The sequence below is a fragment of the Oncorhynchus tshawytscha genome, linkage group LG07 (assembly GCF_018296145.1).
Source record: "Oncorhynchus tshawytscha isolate Ot180627B linkage group LG07, Otsh_v2.0, whole genome shotgun sequence".
In the NCBI taxonomy this organism is placed as follows: domain Eukaryota; kingdom Metazoa; phylum Chordata; class Actinopteri; order Salmoniformes; family Salmonidae; genus Oncorhynchus; species Oncorhynchus tshawytscha.
In genome coordinates, this window is record NC_056435.1 from 61,866,078 (window position 1) to 61,891,585 (window position 25,508).

At 43.5% G+C, this 25,508-nt stretch overlaps 1 protein-coding gene across 2 annotated transcripts in view; it reads right to left on the minus strand.

The window, feature by feature from the left end:
- LOC112246236 (myotubularin-related protein 14-like) overlaps positions 1-25,508 on the minus strand; it is a 41,810-nt gene that overhangs the window by 14,321 nt on the left and 1,981 nt on the right. For both annotated transcript variants that reach the window (XM_042324785.1, XM_042324784.1), the window contains exons 3-17: positions 23,602-23,710; positions 21,591-21,666; positions 20,942-21,005; positions 19,881-20,003; positions 18,578-18,651; positions 18,111-18,181; positions 17,777-17,851; positions 16,247-16,313; positions 14,669-14,754; positions 10,187-10,263; positions 9,177-9,213; positions 8,733-8,803; positions 4,681-4,748; positions 1,979-2,114; positions 1,517-1,696 (exon numbers count right to left, since the gene is read on the minus strand). In XM_042324785.1, coding sequence (XP_042180719.1) covers positions 1,517-1,696; positions 1,979-2,114; positions 4,681-4,748; positions 8,733-8,803; positions 9,177-9,213; positions 10,187-10,263; positions 14,669-14,754; positions 16,247-16,313; positions 17,777-17,851; positions 18,111-18,181; positions 18,578-18,651; positions 19,881-20,003; positions 20,942-21,005; positions 21,591-21,666; positions 23,602-23,710 — 1,314 coding nt within the window. The remainder of the gene's footprint in view (positions 1-1,516; positions 1,697-1,978; positions 2,115-4,680; positions 4,749-8,732; positions 8,804-9,176; positions 9,214-10,186; positions 10,264-14,668; positions 14,755-16,246; positions 16,314-17,776; positions 17,852-18,110; positions 18,182-18,577; positions 18,652-19,880; positions 20,004-20,941; positions 21,006-21,590; positions 21,667-23,601; positions 23,711-25,508) is intronic.

Sequence of the window (25,508 nt, forward strand, 5' to 3'; positions counted from 1 at the left end):
AAGTTGGAAGTTTACATACACTTAGGTTGGAGTCATTAAAATTGTTTTTCAACCACTCCACAAATTTCTTGTTAACAAACTATAGTTTTGGCAAGTCGGTTAGGATATCTACTTTGTGCATGACACGCAATTTTACCAGATTATTACCAGATTATTTCACTTATAATTGACTATCATAATTCCAGTGGGTCAGAAGTTTACATACACTAAATTGACTGTGCCTTTACACAGCTTGGAAACAGCTTGGAAAATTCCAGAAAATTATGTCATGGCTTTAGAAGCTTCTGATACACCTCCAATTGACTCAAATGATGTCAATTAGTCTATCTGTGAATATATTTCAAGGCCTACCTTCAAACTCAGTGCCGCTTTGCTTGACATCATGGGAAAATCAATAGAAATCAGCCAAGACCTCAGGAAAAAAATTGTAGACCTCCACAAGTCTGGTTCATCCTTGGGAGCAATTTCCAAACGCCTGAAGGTACCACGTTCATCTGTACAAACAATAGCACGTAAGTATAAACACCATGGGACCACGCAGCCGTCATACTGCTCAGGAAGGAGACGCGTTCTGTCTCCTAGAGATGAACGTACTTTGGTGCGAAAAGTGCAAATCAATCCCAGAACAACAGCAAAGGACCTTGTGAAGATACTGGAGGAAACAGGTACAAAAGTATCTATATCCACAGCAGGAAAAAGGAGGAAAAGGGGAGGCTTGAAAACCGAAGAACACCATCCCAACCGTGAAGCACAGGGATGGAAGCATCATGTTGTGGGGGTGCTCTGCTGCAGGAGGGACTGGTGCACTTCACAAAATAGATGGCATCATGAGGAAAGAAAATTATGTGGACATATTTAAGCAACATCAAGGCATCAGTGAAAGCTAGTTAAAGCTTGGTCACAAATGAGTCTTCCAAATGGACAATGACCCCAAGCATACTTCCAAAGTTGTGGCAAAATGGCTTAAGGACAACAAAGTCAAGTTATTGGAGTGGCCATCACAAAGCCCTGACCTCAATCCCATAGAAAATTTGTGGGCAGAACTGAAAAAGTGTGTGCGAGCAAGGAGGCCTACAAACCTGACTCAGTTACACCAACTCTGTCAGGAGGAATGGGCCAAAATTCACCCAATTTATTATGGGAAGCTTGTGGAAAGCTTTGACCCAAGTTAAACAATTTAAAGGCAATGCTACGAAATACTAATTGAGTGTATGTAAACTTCTGACCCAGTGGGAATGTGATGAAAGAAATAAAAGTTGAAATAAATCATTCTTTCTAATATTATTCTGACATGATGATCCTAACTGACCTAAGACAAGGATTAAACGTCAGGAATCGTGAAAAACTGAGTTTAAATGTATTTGGCTAAGGTGTATGTAAACTTCCCACTTCCGACCCCATGCTGCACATCTATTTCTGTTTCCACACTCATTTCATACCATCGCCTTCTGAATAGACTGGAAATAAATCTTTCAAATAAAAAAAAACTACGACTGACTTCTAGGTGAAGGCTTACCTTCTCCCGGGCACAGACATAGGACTGCTGCCTGCGCGCGTGAAACCCGTCTCTGATTGGTTGGAGGAGGAAGAGCTGGAGGACTTGGTTTCTTGACTGAGGGGGTGGGCCAGCCGCTCCTGCAGGGGGTTGGGCCGGTTCCACAGCACCGTCTGTGGGGACGAGTTGTGTCCCTTCCTCCTGGGAGGCCATAGAAAAGGAGAGTTAGGTTTGACGTTATCTTACCCTTCATTTGGTATTACTTTTAGGCAAGTTGGCTGAGAACACATTCTCTCCATAGAAGTTACAACCATACTGGACTTCGATGGATTCGATGGAAGGAAGACTTGTCAACATGACAACATATAGAGCAGGGCAGACACAAAGCGTCTGCTAACTAAATGATTTAATTAAGATAATTATTTTTATACTAACGTTACGGGTCACACCAATAGACAGACGGAGAGGGGGAGGAGAACTCACCAGCTGGAGGCTGCCAGGGGCTGGCCGGAAAACAGGTCCACGGCGTCGTTGGTGAGGCAGGTGGCTCCGCCCACGTCCTCCGTGATCAGAGAGAAGTCACTGCTCAGGCTGGTCACGCTGCCCCGGTCCCTGGACTCTGCACCAATCACACAGGAGACACGGGTTTAGCGGACAGGCCATCAGACCAATCAGAGGAGAGACTAGTTGTAGGGGAGGTACTAATTAAAAATACACTGGCTCTGGGAATCATAACATGACAGCTAATGGTCAGAGACGTCATAGTAGGTGACAGCTTGTAGTCAAACCCAGCCTCAACAATTTACATGGAGACAAACAGGTCTGTGAACGCAAGAGTCGATATCAACAAACAGAATTATTATGAAATGAGGTGGGTGGAGGCTGCGTTCACAAACTGGACATCTGGTGAATTGTTTCCATTAGCTGTAAATGCAGCTCTGTTCAAAGCTCTGTGTATCATGTCGAGGGGACAAGACATAAAAGCTCATCATGTTAAATCAGAACTGAGGTACAGTGGGAATTCATACCATGGCTTTTCTAAAGTTTCTTAGCACCACTGTACAAACCTCTATCCTTATGTAACATATAATAATGAACTATCTAAAGTTCTCATTATTATGGCATACCATCCTCATTAGCAGCGATACTAATTATTCTACCACAAGTCTTGTGCTCCTTATAGGACACATTACTGCACTCTATACTGCTCTGAACTGTTCATCTCGGTATACCCGTCGCAAGACCCACTGGTTGATGCTTATTTATAAACATTTTAAAAACTCTTAGGCCTCACTCCCCCCTATCAGAGATATCTACTGCAGCCCTCATCCTCCACATACAACATCCGTTCTGCCAGTCACATTCTGTTAAAGGTCCTCAAAGCACACACATCCCTGGGTCGCTTGTCTTTTCAATTCGCTGCAGCTAGCGACTGGAACGAGCTGCAACAAACACTCAAACTGGACAGTTTAATCTCAATCTCTTCATTCAAAGACTATCATGGACACTCTTACTGACCGTTGTGGCTGCTTTGCGTGATGTATTGTTGTCTCTACCTTCTTGCCCTTTGTGCCATGTTTTATACTGCAACCTTGTTGTGTTGCTACCATGCTGTGTTGTCATGTGTTGCTGCCATGCTGTGTTGTCATGTGTTGCTACCACGCTGTGTTGTCATGTGTTGCTGCCACGCTGTGTTGTCAGGTGTTGCTGCCACGCTGTGTTGTCAGGTGTTGCTGCCACGCTGTGTTGTTGTCTTAGGTCTCTTTTTATGTAGTGTTCTCTCTTGTCGTGATGTGTGTTTTGTCCTATATTTATATTATATATTCCAGCCCCAGTCCCCGCAGGAGGCCTTTTGCCTTTTGGTAGGCCGTCATTGTAAATAAGAATTTGCCTAGTTAAAAAAAAGAAAACCTGTTTAATGAGCCACAGACTACCAAGTACATGTAGGTACTGTGACGTCATAAAGTATTATGTAAGGGATAATCAACAAGGGGCTATAAGTTATATGGAACATAATGCCTGATGTGGAAGGTTTGTGCTACGACGCACTAGCGGAGAGCGTGAATTATCTCCCTATAATGCACAGCAATATTCAACGGCTATGAATATCATTCTTACATGTTCTATGTTTGAGCTGCTTTTTGAAAGCAAAAGATGAATTTAAAATATTATTGCCATTGTTTAATTAGATTTTCATTGCAAGCTAAGAGGACTGATGGTTTGGATAGCTAAGCTAGCAAGTCAGTCAGTTTGGTTACCAAGGCAACTGCTGTAGCTATCTAGTAAACTTGCTAGCTAGCTACTTCAGTGCATTTCTATTGGCAAATGAACACATTTTCTAGCGACAAATGTGTTTAAATTATAGTCATTGCATAAGCGGGATAATCAACTTCCGGCTCTATGTGTTCTCTGGAAAATAATGCAATTCTGTGGAAGGTGAGTCGTGGCACACATTTTTCAGATCATGCATTATTTTCCATAGTATACATAGCCTCTTGTTGATTATCCCTTTCATATAACAGGGATTTTCTGCCATTGAAATCCTTGGAGGGTCGCCTAACCGTTTTTTCAGGTCGCCTAAGTCCAAACTGTAAAACTAAATTATAATATGGTATGGAAAAAGTTCTGTGTCAAATGTAATGATTAAAACCAGATATAAAATATGTAGAAAAGATAAATGGACCTATATATTTTTTATAGTATAATCTTTGAAAACTAACAATCACCAAAATAAAAGTTACTCAGGGAGAATTGAAAATTCCCCAAAACAATGAATTTAGCAGTATACATTTTGTTATTATGTTTGAGCAAAATAACACAGGATTAGCCATGGCAAAATGCAAAATAAGCTTTAAAAATGCAAAAAAAACATCCCAACACCTAAACCCACTTTTGATGCAGAAAATAAACAGTTGCAAATCGAGAGCTTGGGACTACAAGGTTCAATCTGCAAAAATATGACTGAGATAACTGGCTTTTAAGTTCCGAACCCTCATTGGTTTGAATGGTGTCACCAATTTTTTTATTGTATTTTTTCTCTAACAACTTAAACTGTGGTATTTAGAGTACTACATGGCTAGAAAACATTGAACAGAACAAGGCTATGTCAATAACTCAATTTGGTCAATAACGCTAATAGAACCTTAGTCTCAAGCTCTTGAAATGTCTCCAGGGTAACAACTTACTCAACTGGCAGAGGTCGTCCACTGTGAAATCAGTATCTTTGAAATGAGAGTTTTTCCTTCTGTGGAAACTGGAGAGAAAAAGGGATGCTGAAACAATACACACACAGAGAGAGACAGAGAGAGAGAGAAAAAGGGATGCTGAAACAACACACACACAGAGAGAGACAGAGAGAAAAAGGGATGCTGAAACAACACACACACAGAGAGAGAAAAAAAGAAAGAAAAAAGAGAGGGAGGGAGGAGAGAAAAAGGGATGCTGAAACAATACACACACAGAGAGAGACAGAGAGAGAGAAAAAGGGATGCTGAAACAATACACACACAGAGAGAGACAGAGAGAGAGAAAAAGGGATGCTGAAACAAACACACACAGAGAGAGACAGAGAGAGAGAAAAAAGAAAGAAAAAAAGAGCGAGGGAGAGAGGAGAGAAAAAGGGATGCTGAAACAATACACACACAGAGAGACAGAGAGAGAGAGAAAAAGGGATGCTGAAACAACACACACAGAGAGAGACAGAGAGAGAGAAAAAGGGATGCTGAAACAACACACACACAGAGAGACAGAGAGAGAGAAAAGGGGATGCTGAAACAACACACACAGAGAGAGAAAAAAAAAGAAAAAAAAAGAGTGAGGGAGGGAGGAGAGAAAAAGGGATGCTGAAACAATACACACACAGAGAGAGACAGAGAGAGAGAAAAAGGGATGCTGAAACAACACACACACAGAGAGAGACAGAGAGAGAGAAAAAGGGATGCTGAAACAACACACACACAGAGAGAGAAAAGAAAAAAAAAAAGAGTGAGGGAGGGAGGAGAGAAAAAGGGATGCTGAAACAATACACACACAGAGAGAGACAGAGAGAGAGAAAGGGATGCTGAAACAACACACACACAGAGAGACAGAGAGAGAGAGAAAAAGGGATGCTGAAACAACACACACACAGAGAGAGACAGAGAGAGACAGAGAGAGAAAAAAAAGAAAGAAAAAAGAGCGAGGGAGGGAGGAGAGAAAAAGGGATGCTGAAACAATACACACACAGAGAGAGACAGAGAGAGAGAAAGGGATGCTGAAACAACACACACACAGAGAGAGACAGAGAGAGAGAAAGGGATGCTGAAACAATACACACACAGAGAGAGACAGAGAGAGAAAGGGATGCTGAAACAACACACACACAGAGAGAGACAGAGAGAGAGAAAGGGATGCTGAAACAATACACACACAGAGAGAGACAGAGAGAGAGAAAGGGATGCTGAAACAATACACACACAGAGAGAGACAGAGAGAGAGAGAAAAAGGGATGCTGAAACAACACACACACAGAGAGAGACAGAGAGAGAGAAAATAAAGAAAAAAAGAGCGAGGGAGGGAGGAGAGAAAAAGGGATGCTGAAACAACACACACACAGAGAGAGACAGAGAGAGAGAGAGAGAAAAAAGAAAGAAAAAAAGAGCGAGGGAGGGAGGAGAGAAAAAGGGATGCTGAAACAATACACACAGAGAGAGACAGAGAGAGAGAAAAAGGGATGCTGAAACAACACACACAGAGAGAGACAGAGAAAGAGAAAAAGAAAAAAAAAAAGAGCGAGGGAGGGAGGAGAGAAAAAGGGATGCTGAAACAATACACACACAGAGAGAGACAGAGAGAGAGAGAAAAGGGATGCTGAAACAACACACACACAGAGAGAGACAGAGAGAGAGAGAAAAAGGGATGCTGAAACAACACACACACAGAGAGACAGAGAGAGAGAGAAAAGGGGATGCTGAAACAACACACACACAGAGAGAGACAGAGAGAGAGAGAAAAAGGGATGCTGAAACAATACACACACAGAGAGAGACAGAGAGAGAGAAAGGGATGCTGAAACAACACACACACAGAGAGAGACAGAGAGAGAGAGAAAAAGGGATGCTGAAACAACACACACACAGAGAGAGACAGAGAGAGACAGAGAGAGAAAAAGAAAGAAAAAAAGAGCGAGGGAGGGAGGAGAGAAAAAGGGATGCTGAAACAATACACACACAGAGAGAGACAGAGAGAGAGAGAAAAAGGGATGCTGAAACAACACACACACAGAGAGAGACAGAGAGAGAGAGAAAAAGGGATGCTGAAACAATACACACACAGAGAGAGACAGAGAGAGAGAGAAAAAGGGATGCTGAAACAACACACACACAGAGAGAGACAGAGAGAGACAGAGTTAGAGAGAGAGAGAGAAAAACGGATGCTGAAACAACACACACACAGAGAGAGACAGAGAGAGAGAAAAAGGGATGCTGAAACAATACACACACAGAGAGAGACAGAGAGAGAGAAAAAGGGATGCTGAAACAATACACACACACAGAGAGACAGAGAGAGAGAGAAAAAGGGATGCTGAAACAACACACACACAGAGAGAGACAGAGAGAGACAGAGTTAGAGACAGAGAGAGACAGAGAGAGACAGAGAGAGACAGAGAGAGACAGAGAGAGAAAAAAGAAAGAAAAAAAAGAGAGGGAGGGAGGAGAGAAAAAGGGATGCTGAAACAAACACACACAGAGAGAGACAGAGAGAGAGAGAAAAAGGGATGCTGAAACAACACACACACAGAGAGAGACAGAGAGAGAGAGAAAAAGGGATGCTGAAACAAACACACACAGAGAGAAAAAAGAAAGAAAAAAAGAGCAGGGAGGGAGGAGAGAAAAAGGGATGCTGAAACAATACACACACAGAGAGAGACAGAGAGAGAGAGAAAAAGGGATGCTGAAACAACACACACACAGAGAGAGACAGAGAGAGAGAAAAAGGGATGCTGAAACAACACACACAGAGAGAGACAGAGAGAGAGAGAAAAAGGGATGCTGAAACAACACACACACAGAGAGAGACAGAGAGAGAGAAAAAGGGATGCTGAAACAATACACACACAGAGAGAGACAGAGAGAGAGAGAAAAAGGGATGCTGAAACAATACACACACAGAGAGAGACAGAGGGAAGAGAGAAAAAGGGATGCTGAAACAATACACACACAGAGACAGAGAGAGAGAGAAAGGGATGCTGAAACAATACACACACAGAGAGAGACAGAGGGAGGAGAGAAAAAGGGATGCTGAAACAATACACACACAGAGAGAGACAGAGAGAGAGAGAAAGGGATGCTGAAACAACACACACACAGAGAGAGACAGAGAGAGAGAAAAAGGGATGCTGAAACAACACACACACAGAGAGAGACAGAGAGAGAGAAAAAGGGATGCTGAAACAACACAACACAGAGAGAGAAAAAAGAAAGAAAAAAAAGAGTGAGGGAGGGAGGAGAGAAAAAGGGATGCTGAAACAATACACACACAGAGAGAGACAGAGAGAGAGAGAAAAAGGGATGCTGAAACAACACACACAGAGAGAGACAGAGAGAGAGAAAAAAGAAAGAAAAAAAGAGCGAGGGAGGGAGGAGAGAAAAAGGGATGCTGAAACAATACACACACAGAGAGACAGAGAGAGAGAGAAAAAGAGCGAGGGAGGGAGGAGAGAAAAAAAGTGAAAGAGAGCGAGGGAGGGAGGAGAAAAAAAAAGTGAAAGAGAGCGAGGGAGGGAGGAGAAAAAAGAAAGAAAAAAAAGAGCGAGGGAGGGAGGAGAGAAAAAAAGTGAAAGAGAGCGAGGGAGGGAGGAGAGAAAAAAAGTGAAAGAGAGCGATCGATCAAAGAACAGAGAGAAAGAAAAAACACTTTTTTAAAAATCTGTTTTGTCGTAGTGGGAATCGGACCATGAAATAACAGCATTATTGCCCTGAGTGGCTGTATGTATACTTACAACTCTCCTGTTGAAACATCTAAAAGAGTGGCTTAAGGGCATTGTAAACTGGGTGTACAGGCTGAATGACAATGTATGCGTCCCCGAAATGGCACCCTATTCCCTATATAGTGCACCACTTTTGACCAGGGCCAATAGTGCTCTGGTAATGGTAGTGTACTATATAAGGACTAGGGTTTCCATTTCAGGGACGGACAACGTTTTATAAAAAGTGCATTTACATTTCAAACGTCTGTTGTTCCGGGACATTTCACTCACCTCGGTTTCTTCATGGCAGAGAAGTTCTCTGAGACAATGTGCTTCAAAAAATTGAAGCAAAAAAAGAAAATCTGCCAGGAGGAATAGAAGGAGTTTAGTGTTGGAGATTCATTAAATACGTGACAAAATACTGCCCCCTAGTTTTGAAAAACACCCCCAAACACCTCACTTTAGTTGAAAATTGGAACATACTTAGTGAATAGTTACAGTAGTCTGGTAAATCAGTTTCATAAAATGTATCAGACAAAGCTGTACTCTTATCTTTACAAGCCATTCAATCTACTTTGGTGCAGTAAATTCCTAAAAAACTAATTCAAGAGGGTGGCAACAGTGTTTGAACTTGGGGGCAAGAACCATATTAACTAAATAGAAAAATGTATAATCAATGTTTTAATATTCCACACACACGCCATTGCATTGATATTGTGTTAGAGTACTACTGACCTCCTCTCCTTTGCTGAGGCGATCAGGTAGCATATGACTGTAGGAAACACAGACCAGATCGGTGACAATGATCGCCGAATCCGTCAAAAAAATCTAGCTAAGAACCCTTTACTACATATGATTATGAGCCACCATCCCCAACCAACCTATTTAACTCCTTCATACTTTCTCAATTCCTTTTCAGTATACAGTTTTCTCCATGCTCCTGGTAACAATGTAGGTGTGCCAGTTATACTTTTACAATTGATATACTTATTTGATCAAACAGTATAAATCTTAAGATCAAAGTGAAGATGGAGACTGCAAAGCAAAAAGAAGAGGATTCAGTTTAGAACTCATTGTTTATAAAAGTATACCAATAACCAATTGACCCATCATCCCTCCTATCATCTCTGACCTCTGGCTTTGAACCCGAATCAGTCAAGTTACCTTTCACATTTAAAGGTGAAACGAACAAATGAACCAACTCTCAATGGGAGTTTAAAGTTAGACCCAGCGAGATGACGTTGCCACGAGCAGCACTGCAGATATTGTGATGAGTACGATGCAAGAGTTCACGGGTTCTCTTCACGCTGCAGAAAGGTTTAGCCTTGCGCTTCAACACTCTTAGTTGTTGGGGAAAATGACCCACTATGATGTTTACTTCTTGCATCTAAATCATATCGCTGGGTCTACCTTTAAGTGATGGAGAGATAACAAATCAAGACAGACCACCACATCAAACCCGACAGTTGAAAAAAATGCCCAATTATGATGGATCGTAGGAAGGAAGAATGGAAGGTGTGTGTGTGTGTGTGTACTATTCTTGGTTGGTCCCATCCCTCCTCCTTGAAAGCAGTCCCAGGAGTTTGGACAAGAATAATTACTCTATTGGGCTATCTGGAGGGCGGACGTTTTCTTTTTGACTCCATTTGATGAGTTAAACATTGGAGAGATGCACAGCGGTAATTATATATATGAGAGCGAAGAGAAGAGGAGAGGTCCATTGTGAGCTCAATGTGAATCCTTACCCAAAGAGGAACCAGTCGTAGGCGATGGTCAGATAGAGGATTTCAGCCGGCTCCAGACTGGCGTGGACGGCACCATCCTAGAAAAAAATTCATTCAAGAATGCAAATTAGCCTCAATGGGCACCACATGGTGGCATTGGCATGGTCGTTGGATTACGAGCTAGCCGCTATCCTCTGTCTATTTTTTAAATTCCGTTTGTAAGATAACCCATGCATGATAGATGTAGTGAAAAGTGTCAGGTACAAATTCCTGGGTTCAAATATTATTTTGAAATCATTTCAAATACTTGAAGAGGCAATCAGCAATTGCTACATAGATTTTTGGGACATCCATTAAATGATATGTACCCATTGAAGAATTTAATTTATGAGCTTAATTTAACTGTCGTACCCCATCAGAGCCCAAAATATAAGTTGGTTTTACTCCAATATTTCTAAACAAAGTAAAATGTATACAAAACAATGCACAGCCTGAAAACATGGTTAAAACAACAATGATGATATCATGGATGGTCAGTCCTTACATCAGTCCTGTCTTTGACTTTGAGAGCGATTACATTTCTCTAGCCCTATCCTTCAGCTTTTTACAGAGACAGTGGCAGAGAAAACACTTTGTTATTGTTTCAACCACTGATTGGCCCTTTAAGCTGGGCTTGATTGAGGTTCCCTGGTTTAATGGAACAGTCCCCAATCTGCCAAAACCCACCCACCTGACACTTTGGGCAAGCTAAAGCAAACGCTGAAAGTATTTAACAGATTTCAAATAGTATTTGAAATATGATGCATATTTATATGGCCAAACCTAATATTACATTTTAAATAAACGCAGACACTGAATATTGAATCTGGTGATTAAGCGGTGGGTCTTGAATCTGAATTCCATTTGCGTATGAATATATAAAATGGGAGGGGCACGGAGGGGTCAAAGCTGATGAATTCATTGTGGGATTACAGAACATTAATTTTGAAGAAGTGCCTTTGGAATTGAATTACAAAATGGATACCTGGTTGGTAGAGGTAGAGAGAGAGAGCAAGAGAGCGCGAGAGAGGTATATCGTATTTACGGTATAGAGAGTTATTTGGAAATAACCACGGGATGGTTTTTCAATACCGTTGAAACTATTTACATTTTTTAATACATTTGGATATTTTTTGCTACTTTTTATGTAAATACCTGCAGTCAACTTGTGCAATACATTAGGAGTTAAAGCAGATTGCGTTCTTCATTTCACCTGTCACATTTTTCATTATGAAGAGTACAGGTAGTAACCAGTGAACTGGTATTGGTTTACAAGCACACACACAATGTGCTAAATGCTCTGCAGTTGTGCATTTGGTTAGCTAATATAGTAGCAAAAGTATGTGAACATTTTATTCCCAAATCAGGGGCATTAATATGGAGCTGGTCCCTACCTTTGCTGCTAAAACAGCCTCCACTCTTCTGGGAAGGCTTTCTACTAGATGTTGGAACATTGCTTTGGGGACTTCCATACAGCCACAATAGCATTATGCCTGGCTCGCAGTCGGTGTTCCAATTCATACCAAAGGTGTTCGATGGGGTTGAGGTCAGGGCTCTGTGCAGACCAGTCAAGTTCTTCCCCACTGATATTGACAAAGCATTTTTGTATGGACCTCGCTTTGTGCACAGGGGCATTGTCATGCTGAAACAGGAAAGGGCCTTCCACAAACGGTTGCCACATACAGTGGGGCAAAAAAGTATTTAGTCAGCCACCAATTGTGCAAGTTCTCACACTTAAAGATGAGGCCTGTAATTTTCATCATAGGTACACTTCAACTATGACAGACAAAATGAGAACGAAAACAATCCAGAAAATCACATCGTAGGATTTTTTATGAATTTATTTGCAAATTATGGTGGAAAATCAGTATTTGGTCAATAACAAAAGTTTATCTCAATGCTTTGTTATATACCCTTTGTTGGCAATGACAGAGGTCAAACATTTTCTGTAAGTCTTCACAAGGTTTTCACACACTGTTGTTGGTATTTTGGCCCATTCCTCCATGCAGCTCCTCTAGAGCAGTGATGTTTTGGGGCTGTTGCTGGGCAACATGGACTTTCAACTCCCTCCAAAGATTTTCTATGGGGTTGAGATCTGGAGACTGGCTAGGCCACTCCAGGACCTTGAAATGATTCTTACGAAGCCACTCCTTCGTTGCCCGGGCGGTGTGTTTGGGATCATTGTCATGCTGAAAGACCCAGCTACGTTTCATCTTCAATGCCCTTGCTGATGGAAGGAGGTTTTCACTCAAAATCTCATGATACATGGCCTCATTCATTCTTTCCTTTACACGGATCAGTCGTCCTGGTCCCTTTGCAGAAAAACAGCCCCAAAGCATGATGTTTCCACCCCCATGCTTCACAGTAGGTATGGTGTTCTTTGGATGCAACTCAGCATTCTTTGTCCTCCAAACACAACGAGTTGAGTTTTTACCAAAAAGTTTTATTTTGGTTTCATCTGAACATATGACATTCTCCCAATCTTCTTCTGGATCATCCAAATGCTCTCTAGCAAACTTCAGACGGGCCTGGACATGTACTGGCTTAAGCAGGGAACACGTCTGGCACTGCAGGATTTGAGTCCCTGGCGGCGTAGTGTGTTACTGATGGTAGGCTTTGTTACTTTGGTCCCAGCTCTCTGCAGGTCATTCACTAGGTCCCCCCGTGTGGTTCTGGGATTTTTGCTCACCGTTCTTGTGATCATTTTGACCCCACGGGGTGAGATCTTGCGTGGAGACCCAGATCGAGGGAGATTATCAGTGGTCTTGTATGTCTTCCATTTCCTAATAATTACTCCCACAGTTGATTTCTTCAAACCAAGCTGCTTACCTATTGCAGATTCAGTCTTCCCAGCCTGCAATTTTGTTTCTGGTTTCCCTTGACAGCTCTTTGGTCTTGGCCATAGTGGAGTTTGGAGTGTGACTGTTTGAGGTTGTGGACAGGTGTCTTTTATACTGATAACAAGTTCAAACAGGTGCCATTAATACAGGTAACGAGTGGAGGACAGAGGTGCCTCTTAACGAAGAAGTTACAGGTCTGTGAGATGTCTTGTTTGTAGGTGACCAAATACTTATTTTCCACCATAATTTGCAAATAAATAAATTTAAAATCCTACAATGTGATTTTCTGGATTTCTTTTCCTCATTTTGTCTGTCATAGTTGAAGTGTACCTATGATGAAAATTACAGGCCTCTCTCATCTTTTTAAGTGGGAGAACTTGCACAATTGGTGGCTGACTAAATACTTTTTTGCCCCACTGTAGGTAGAAACACAGAATCATCTACAATGTCATTGGACGCTGTAGTGTTAAGATTTGCACAAGCATTTTGCTACACTCGCAATAACATCTGCTAACCATGTGTATGTGACCAATAAAATTTGATTTCCCTTCACTAGAACTTAGGGGCCAAGCTCGAACCATAAAAAAACTGCCCCAGACCATTATTCCTCCTCCACCAAACTTTACAGTTGGCACTATGCATTGGGGCAGGTAGCGTTCTCCTGGCATCCGCCAAACCTAGATTTGTTCGTCGGACTGCCAGATGGTGAAGCGTGATTCATTCCTCCAGACAACACGTTTCCACTGCTCCAGAGTGGCAGCGAGCTTTATACCACTCCAGGCGAAGATTGACATTGCACATGGTAATCTTAGGCTTGTGTGCGGCTGCTCTGCCATGGAAATCCATTTAAGGAAGATCTCGACGAACAGTTCTTGTGCTGACATTGCTTCCAGAGGCAGTTTGGAACTTTGCCTGAGTGTTGCAGCCGAGGACAGATGATTTTTACTGTTCTGTGAGCTTGTGGCTGAGCAGTTGTTGCTCCAGCACTTACAACTGACCGGGGCACTTACAATTGACTTGTTGGAAAGGTGGCATCCTATGACAGTGCCACGTTGAAAGTCACTGAGGTCTTAAGTACAGGCCATTCTACTGCCAATGTGTTTGTCTATGGAGATGTATTGGCTGTGTGCTCGATTTTATACACCTGTCAGCAACGGGTGTGGCTGAAATAGCGGAATTCAAGTTGTTAGCTTCTTTCAAAATCAAGCTTTGCATGCAGAGAATCTCCTTCTGGATCATGAGCCTTGCTGTGTAATATTTGTTTTGAGGGTGCAGAGAACTGTGAGTAGCATTTTGTTGGTTACTTGGTATACTTTTATGAGCTGGGATGTCTGTCATGAAAATAGTTTAAGTCAGAGACTATAAAATGTTCACAATGCAATCGTTAGCATTAAGTTAGCATTCCCTATGGGATTTAACATGTACTTGTTAGCATTGCTAACCTTCGGATTACAAAGGCTCAGTGGGTTTTGAAACTAGCGCCCCTTGTGATCAATGCCGGTATTACCAAATACCCTGGTACGGCACAAGGTCGGTATGAAGGCCGCCCAAGCCTAGGAGAGAAAAATAGAGAGAGAAACAGATGGACAGGAATAAAAGAGAGAGATAAGAGGAGAACACTTACTGCCCACAGCGAGAGACGCAGGAGGGACACGAAGAGAGGTGTCCGGTCCCAACCGGATATGCAGTGCACGAGGAGACCGCTCTCGTCTACAGGGAGCAAACCCAATCAGAACCACTTAAGAAATGAAGGTTGACACAAGGTTTTATAGAGATTAGGAAGTGATGAGGAATAAAGCCCATGAACAAGACTAGTAGTTCAACATCTCAGAGACCCTCACTGGACCCTTTGAGATATGAGATAGGACTTAACCAGTCTTTTCTAGGTCAATTTACTTCCTGAAAGAAATTGGTTACAGCCCCCAAGGAGCCAGACACCCCCAAGGAGCCAGACCCACCCACACACCAGACCCACCCCCCCACACGACCCACACCAGACCCACACACCCCAGACACACCCACACCAGACACCCACCCACACACACCAGACCCCCCCCCACACACACACACCAGACCCACACGACACACCAGACACCCCCCACGCACCAGACCCACACACCAGACCCAGACCCCCCCACACACACACCAGACCCCCCCCACACACACACACACACACACCAGACCCCCCCCACCCCCCACCCACACACCAGACCCCAGACAGACCCCCCCCACACACCAGACCCCCCACACACACACACCAGACCCCCCACACACACACCAGACCCCCCACACACACACACACCAGACCCCCCCCACACACACCCCACCCACACACACACCACCACACAGACCCACACACACACCAGACCCCCACACACACACACACCAGACCCCCCCACCACCCCCCACACACACACACCAGACACCCCCCCCCCCACACACACACCAGACCCCCCCCCCCAGACCCCCACACACACACCAGACCCCCCCCACCAGACACACACACACACCAGACCCCCCCCCCCCACACACACACACCAGACCCCCCCACACACACACACCCACACACACACCAGACCACCCACACACACAGACCCCCCCCCACACACCAGACACCACCAGACACACACCAGACCCCCCACCCCCAGACACACACACACACCAGACCAGACCCCCCCACACCAGACCCCCACCAGACACACACCAGACCCCCCACACACACACCAGACCCCCCACACACACACCCCCCACACAGACCCCCCACCAGACCCCCCACACACACACACCAGACCCCCCCCCCACACACACACACCAGACCCCTGTTGATGATGTGAACCCAGCCCCCACACACACACACACCAGACCCCCCCCCCCACACACACACCAGACCCCAGACACACACACACACACACACCAGACCCCCCCACACACACACACACACACCCCCAGACCCCCCCACACACACACACACCAGACCCCCCCACACCCCCCCCACACACACACCAGACAGACCAGACCCCCCCACACACACCAGACACCCCCCCACACACACACCAGACCAGACCCCCCACACACACACCAGACCCCCCACACACACACCAGACCCCCCACACACACACACCAGACCCCCACACACACACCAGACACCCCCCCACACACACACCAGACCCACACACACACACACCCACACACAGGCACTGACCGTCGCTGTTGATGATGTGAAGCAACAGCTTCAGGTAGTTCTGGGTCTGCTGGACCAGGTCCCAAGACTGAAACAGAGGAACACAGAGACCCCCCCACACACACACCAGACACCCCCCACACACACCAGACACCCCCCCACACACCAGACCCCCCACACACACACCAGACACCCCCCCACACACACCAGACCCCCACACACACACCAGACCCCCACACACACACACCAGACCCCCACACACACACCAGACCCCCCACACACACAGACCAGACCCCCACACACACACACCAGACCCCCACACACACCAGACCCCCCCCACACACACCAGACACCCCCCCACACACACCAGACCCCCCACACACCAGACCCCCCCACACACACACACACACACCAGACCCCCCACACACACACACCAGACCCCCACACACACACCAGACCCCCCACACACACACCAGACCCCCCCCACACACACACCAGACCCCCCACACACACACCAGACCCCCACACACACACCAGACCCCCCCACACACACCAGACCCCCACACACACACCAGACCCCCCACACACACCAGACCCCCACACACACACCAGACCCCCCCCACACACACACACCAGACCCCACCACACACACACCCACACACAACACGTTTTCATCTGGGGTGCACTAACATTCAGACAGACATGTGGAATAAGGAATCACATCAGCGCTATTCATGACATGTCTATCTGCAACATTCCACAACATTTGCCAAGTGAACGTGGCCCTGATGTGGGGACTTCATCGCTTATAACCTAAACATATGCATTTAAACTAGGGCTGTCAAATTATTTATTTTTTATTACTTATTTCAGAATTTGCTCTAATTGAGGTGTAATTTAAGATTTTTTTTATACAAAAATCATTACAAGAATATTAACGTCTTGATTTTGTCCAACATAACAGTTAGACAAATCAGGTATATTGATAAAGCACACTTTCTTTAGCCTCAGTGTCAACTTGTTTTCACATCACATTGTTGTTCTTAGCTGTATAGATGATGTATAGATGCTGTATTTGGGATGTTTTCAAAGCTTTCAGACAATGTCATTAAACACAGTGATAAAAATAAAAAAGTATGATAAAATTACAAAAAGTTGACTTGAGTTACCAGATTAGGTATAACAGACTGAATTTAAACCGTTTCTAGATAACATTTCAATCATTCAATTTAAGGTAACTAGTTGCGAAAACCACATATCACAGTTATAGCAAGTAAAACTTTCCTAAAAAAAAAACTGCTAATCAGCAAAATCTGAAAACAATGGAACAATGGACATAATAAATATCAAGACATTTTGTTTAACATGAGAAATGATTAGCCAGCAAACAGATGCAGCTTCATAACCCACCTACAGAGGTCACTGTGAGACCACTAATGTCAGGAAAGACTCAGAATCACAGCTCGCTGAAGTATTGAATACAGTATAATTATGGTTATATAGGGAAAGTAGAAGTAGATGCACCTGATATTCAGGTATTAGTAGACATACCTGATATTTACTCCAGTCTATATTCAAGTTCTTGGTAAAGCACACAGGGATTGTCAAAGGAGCATCCACAAAATCCTGTTGATGAAGGTTAACAATGAAACAGTATGTTTTGAGATCTGAGCTCCTATTCCTAAAGCGTGTAAGAGTGCTCACCTAGGTTCAGTTACGTCTTTGAGATCACAATGAATAAGATAAATGGACAGGGGGGGACCGGATCCTACATCAGAAGTCCTAACTTCAAGACGCATTGTCAATACAAGCCCAGAGAATAGTTCATCTGGATGGATAGATATGAGGAATCTCAGAGATTGTGTGTGTGCGTCAAACACAATACCTGATTCCAGTTGAATACTAGTCCCTCAGCGGTGTAGTCTCTATCTTTGTAGTCCTTAAAGAACTCACACCCTGGAGACACAGAGAGAGGGGTGGTGTTCATTAGACAGCGAACAGAAGAAAACAGAAACAGGGAGGATCCAATAAGAACCACTTGTTTCCGGAAGAGTACAGCTCTCTCTGTACTGAGTGTAGCTATAACAATAAGGATGTTGGAATGCATTGTAAGGCTTACCAACTGCCTTTCTGTTGTCTATGTAACTATTGTACATAAACTGTGTGTGGAAACCTACTTTTCCTAATTAAACCGACATTATAAAAAGTCAATAAATAAATGTGTTTTAAAATGTAGGGGGTTGGGTTGTAGAGAGATTTGGGTTTTACCCAGGTAAGGGTTAGGGTTTTACCCGGGCAAGGGTTTTATTACCTGGGTACGAGTTAGGGATTTTCCTGGATAAGGGTTTTTACCTGGGTAAGGCACAGAGAGCAGGGTGAAGTCTGCATATCGTTGAGCCTTATCCACCTTCTCAGACGAGGTGACACTGGATGACAGATCAAATAAAAGAGTAAAGAGAGAAAATATTCCCAATGTGATGAAGCAGCTACAACATACCTGAAGCACTAACCTCATACTGAACATTCTTGTCTAACGGTGCGTATACATGACACGCTTCCCGAATTAACTGTCACACATAGCAAGCACGCACATGCACATACATCAACATTACATAATAATAATAATAATTTGGGGGGGGTGCTTATATTTGTCCTGTTACACACTTGTACAAGTGTGAACTGGAAATGTGTGTGTTGCATATTCCAACTCCACCGAGACACCCAGAGGGAGTGGGGTCACAGCCAGGGTCACCATTGTCCAGTGCCCCTGGAGAAATTGGGGTTAAGTGCCTTGCTCAGGGCACAGCGACAGATTTTTCCCCCACCTAATCGGCTCTGGGATTTGAACCAGCGACCTTTCCGTTACTGGCCCAACGCTCTAACCTTGAGGCTACCTGCCGCACACAATTACATCAAACAAGTACGCAGGCACCTAGGTAAATAAACACACACAACCTTTTGACAAAAACACCGCCACACATGCAAAGATCAACATGCAAACAAGGGTACACTTTAGGAGTTAGGTATATTACATAACGCTCCCAAAAGACCAACCTGTGAGTGTGTGTTGAATACATTAAGAATCCTGGCTGAGTGAGGGTGTGTTGAATACATTAAGAATCCTGGCTGGGTGTGTTGAATACATTAACAATCCTGGCTGAGTGTGTTGAATACATTAAGAATCCTGGCTGGGTGAGGGTGTGTTGAATACATTAAGAATCCTGGCTGAGTGTGTTGAATACATTAAGAATCCTGGCTGGGTGAGGGTGTGTTGAATACATTAAGAATCCTGGCTGAGTGAGGGTGTGTTGAATACATTAAGAATCCTGGCTGGGTGAGGGGTGTTGAATACATTAAGAATGCTGGCTGGGTGAGGGTGTGTTGAATACATTAAGAATGCTGGCTGGGTGAGGGTGTGTTGAATACATTAAGAATGCTGGCTGGGTGAGGGTGTGTTGAATACATTAAGAATGCTGGCTGGGTGAGGGTGTGTTGAATACATTAAGAATGCTGGCTGGGTGAGGGTGTGTTGAATACATTAAGAATGCTGGCTGGGTGAGGGTGTGTTGAATACATTAAGAATGCTGGCTGGGTGAGGGTGTGTTGAATACATTAAGAATGCTGGCTGGGTGAGGGTGTGGGTGTGGTGACTTACTTTAGGCCAAACTTGACCTTCTTGTTCTCCACCATGAGGTCACAGATGTAGCGCACAGAAAGGTAGCGCAGCAGCTTGATGTCCAGACCCCGCACCTTGTCAAAGAGCTGAGAGTCCCCATTGCTGGAGACACAGAGAAAGTGAGACAGAGATGGATGAGCAGAGAAGTACACAGAACCACTAACATGTATTTAGTATTTTCAGCATTCAATCGAGCAAGAAAAAGAAAGAGAGCGATAGGAGGGAGAGAAAGAAATTGAGAAGGGGTACACAGAGAGAGCGATAGGAGGGAGAGAAAGAAATTGAGAAGGGGTACACAGAGAGAGCGATAGGAGGGAGAGAAAGAAATTGAGAAGGGGTACACAGAGAGAGCGATAGGAGGGAGAGAAAGAAATTGAGAAGGGGTACACAGAGAGAGCGATAGGAGGGAGAGAAAGAAATTGAGAAGGGGTACACAGAGAGAGCGATAGGAGGGAGAGAAACAAATTGAGAAGGGGTACACAGAGAGAGCGATAGGAGGGAGAGAAACAAATTGAGAAGGGGTACACAGAGAGAGCGATAGGAGGGAGAGAAAGAAATTGAGAAGGGGTACACAGAGAGAGCGATAGGAGGGAGAGAAAGAAATTGAGAAGGGGTACACAGAGAGAGCGATAGGAGGGAGAGAAAGAAATTGAGAAGGGGTACACAGAGAGAGCGATAGGAGGGAGAGAAAGAAATTGAGAAGGGGTACACAGAGAGAGCGATAGGAGGGAGAGAAAGAAATTGAGAAGGGGTACACAGAGAGAGCGATAGGAGGGAGAGAAAGAAATTGAGAAGGGGTACACAGAGAGAGCGATAGGAGGGAGAGAAAGAAATTGAGAAGGGGTACACAGAGAGAGCGATAGGAGGGAGAGAAACAAAATGAGAAGGGCTACACAGAGAGAGCGATAGGAGGGAGAGAAATAGTGCAAAGAAATTAAGGTTTTAGACGTCATCACATTACCACTCAAATGTCTGTGGCATTTTGAGTATTGAATCAAGCAAATAAACCAAACCAATCCCTCAAGTGAAAAGACACCAACCTGGCACTGTCGTCCTCTGGAACCTCTGGCTCAGACTCTGCCCCCCATGTGTCATCAATCCCCCCTAGGGAGAGGAAGACGGAGACAGAGCTGCATCACGACAACAAAATTCTAAACTGGATCCATTTATCCGCAATAAAGGGACGTTTCAAATATCAAATACATACACTTTCTTCAGGATAGGGATGCATATTCAAAAACTGGCTTGGGGAATGAACTACAGACAAACAAGTGAAAATACAGCAGCAACGTTTGATCTTATGAAAAATACTTTTTTTTTAAAGAAGGAGAAAAAAAGTAACAAATAATTGAAGAGCAGCAGTAAAAAGTGAGATGCTTGCTGACAAAGCAGTCGCTCTGACAAAGGTGAGTAGATCCAAACGTTAGCATTTCAGACACAAAAGTGAAACTGGGTGGAAGCAGTGCATGAAAACTTATCCTTTTGTAAATGGGTCCAGATTAAAATTGATCTGGGCCTGTATTCATAAAGCTTCTCAGAGCAGGAATGCTGATCTAGGATCTAGTTCTCCCTGTCCATGTAATCTTATTAACTATGATCAAAAGGGGAAAACTGACCAACCCTGAGACACTTAGTGAACTATATTAAGAGTTTTCCTTGCTGACAAAATGTATTTTGTATCAGTCTCACCTGAGAAGATGTAGTTGTAGCCTGTGCGCCCATATAGCTCCCCCCAGCCTGCCAGAGTGGATGAGCGACAGATATGCTGCAATGGAAGACAACAAAGGATTAGCACACACGCTGGTTAGCATACAACTCATCTCAATAGTCTAGAAACCTGTCAATCAAGCCTCCCTCTCATTGTTGTTTTTGACACAATCACTTCCTTGTTCAAAGGTGAGGAGTAAAATAAAAGCAACATATCCATTAAAAAAATGTTTAACACATTTACATACACAGTAGCCATCAAAAGTTTGGACATAGCTACTCATTCAAGTTTTTTACTATTTTCTACATTGTAGATTAATAGTGAAGACATCAAAATTATGCAATAACACGTTTGGAATCCAAAGACTGTTCAACAAATCAAAATATTTTATATTTGAGATTATTTAAAGTAACCACCCTTTGCCTTGACAGCTTTGCACATTCTTGACATTTTCTCAACCAGCTTCATGAGGAATGCTTTTCCAACAGTCTTGAAGGAGTTCCCACATATGCTGAGCACTTATTGGCTGCTTTTCCTTCACTCTGTGATCCAACTCATCCCAAACCATCTCAATTGGATTGAGGTTGGGTGATTGTGGAGGCCAGGCCATCGGATGCAGAACTCCATCACTCTCCTTCTTGGTCAAATAGTCCTTACAGCCTGAAGGTGTGTTTTGGGTCATTGTCCTGTTGAAAAACAGTCCCACTAAGCGCAAACCAGATGAGATGGCTTTTTGCTACAGAATGCTGTGGAAGCCATGCTGGTTAAGTGTGCCTTGAATTCTAAATAAATCACTGAGTGTCACCAGCAAAGCACCATCACACCACCTCCTCCAGCTTCATGTTGGGAACCACACCAAAGGACAGATTTCCAAAGGACAGATTTCCACCGGTCTAATTGCTCATGTTTCTTGGACCAATCAAGTCTCTTCTTCTTTTTGGTGCACTTTTAGTAGTGGTTTCTTTGCAGCAATTTGACCATGAAGGCCTGATTCACACAGTCTCCTCTGAACAGTTGATGTTGAGATGTGTCTGTTACTTGAACTCCGTGAAGCATTTACTTGGGCTGCAATCTGAGGTGCAGTTAACTCTAATTAACTTACCTTCTGCAGCATTGGTAACTCTGGGTCTTCCTTTCCTGTGGCGGTCCTCATGAGATTCAATTTCATCATAGTGCTTTATAGTTTTTGTTACTGCACTTGAAGAAACTTTCAAAGGTCTTGACATTTTCCAGACAGACTGACCTTCATGTCTTAAAGTAATGATGGACTGTCATTTCTCTTTGCTTATTTGAGCTGTTGTTGCCATAATAACGACTTGGTCTTTTACCAAATAGGGCTATCTTCTGTATACCACCCCTACCTTGTCACAACAGCTCATTGGCTCAAATGCATTAAGGAAAGAAATTACACATATTAAGAAGGCACATGTTTTAAATTCAATGTATTCCAGGTGACAACCTTATGGAGCAGGAGTTGCGCAAGGCATTGTATCTCAGTGCTAGAAGCTTCACTACAGACCCTGGTTCGATCCCGGGCTGTATCACAACCGGCCGTGATCGGGAGTCCCATAAAGCAGCGCACAATTGGCCCAGCGTCATCCAGGTTAGGGGAGGGGTTTGGCCTGGGTAGGCAGTCATTGTAAAATAAGAATTTGTTCTTAACTGGCTTGCCTAGTTAAATAAAGGTTAAATAAATAAAAAGCTGGTTGAGAGAATGCCAAGAGTGCACAAGGCAAAGGCTAGCTACTGTGAAGAATCTCAAATATGTTTACCCTTTTTTGGTTACTACATGATTTCATGTGTTATTTCATAGTTGTTATGTCTTCACTATTATTCTACAATGAAGAAAATAGTAAAAATAAAGAAAAACCCTAGAATGAGCAGGTGTCCAAACTTTTGAATGGTACTGTATATAAATAATATATTTACATATAAATAAATATGTAAATAGATACAAATCTATATATATATATATATATACACAAATCATACTTTGCCGTTGTAGAGGATGACAGGGCAGACAAACCTCCCTCTGCAGCGGGCCATCTTACTGCGGTTCACCAGATCCTGCAGCTTGGTGATCTGGACTGTGCTCTCAAACCTAAGGAGACAGCAGCAGCAAGATATCAAGCAACATACTCCTCACTACAGCAATAGATTTTCATTGATCTATTCTAACAAAGCAATATATGGATCCTCAATATATTTTCATTACAATGGAGAAATTATAAAAATCAGCAATACATGGATCGTCAATATACCAAATAGCAATATATCTTCATTGATATGTTAAAACAAAGCAATACCTACATGAATCATAGTCCTCAATATAGCAATATTATATAATGTAGCAAGTGAAAAATCAAATCGTATTTGTCACATGCACATGGTTAGCAGATGTTAATGCGAGTGTAGCGAAATAACACATCAAACTGCCCCAATAGTCAGAGACTGACGGCTCACATACAGTCCAGTAAGATTGTCTCGGCGCCAGAGATACAGGTTCAACCATAGTACAGCCAAAGCCCCTGGAGCAGCTTAGGGGTGAATGGAGGAGGAGGATGTCCCAAATGGCCTCCTATTCCCTATTTAGTGCGCTACTTTTGACCAGTGCGCTACTTTTGACCAGTGCCGAGAAACTAATTTGGTGTACCGTTTTATCTGTGGATTAATTGTCAGCGTAGAGGACCTTGTGCCTTTCAGGTAAAATAACAACCCAGTGTTTATATCAAAGGACAAATTAGTTAGCAACAGCAAGCTAGCTAGCTAATTTTCAATAAATGTTTAATGCTTTTCGACCTGTCCCAAAATTAATATAATTGGTTCAGAGTTTGTTTTGATATTTCAACCTGCGTGTCCTGATCGTGTCTGGTGTGGGGGTACAAAAATCAGCATGCACGCGAGTGGTTTGGTCAGCATGTAACTCAACCCCATTTAGTATTCAGCATTTTCATTTTAACATCCAAACTAATGGGTATTCTTGAGTGAGCTCATAGCCTAAAGCCCCTATTTAGTGTCAATCAACAACACAAACAATGACATAAAAATCCATCTCACTCATGTGTTTGTTAGCTCTAGATAACACCCATAAAATGTTTGCCAAACCAGGTTAACATGAATTATTGAGTGGCTGTTTCCCCCGACTTATGAATTCACGTAGAGGGCAACTATGGGACAGGTCACAGACCTAGGGAAACATAACGCATGAAGGGAATACATTCTCCCCATGAACATGTTATCCAGTCTGACAAAATCACTTTTTTAAACCTTGAGACATCTTCCTCACTGTGTGGCTCTTAGAAGCGTTGCGCTCCTCTACTCATAGGTCAAAAGTACATATTCTATTTCCGAACACATTCCAAAATAGAACGCTCCCATAACGTTTCCCATTTAATTGTAAATATAATTAGGAGAACCTCAGACATTTCCAACCCCCTCGGTGTCATGAATCATGAAGATGTGGACCGGACTACATTTAACCCCGTTTTGTTTTCTGTCCAATAACAGGTCAGGGCCTGTTTTCTTAATCCAGCTCAAATTAGAAAAGATGATCTCGGATCAGTTTAGCTTTTTAGATCATAATGAATAAGACTATAGGGACCAGGTGACCTGAGCCTAGATCAGCACTCCTACTCCAAGTTCACATTCATCATATCTGAATATGGGCTGTGGACTATGGTACACAGAAATAAACAACAGTGTAATTGGTGACTAAGTGGACTGAACTTTGTCTCAGGCTGTGACTGAGAATGTTACTGTCTGTCAAATCCTTGTTTGTTTCTTCAACTCCTCTCAAAGCCTATTGGGGGAGAGGATCCAAGGTCCCTCCCTCGGTCCTCCTCCAATGTGCTTTGAGAGAAGTTGAGGAAACAAGGACTGGACATCTAGTAGGTCTAATA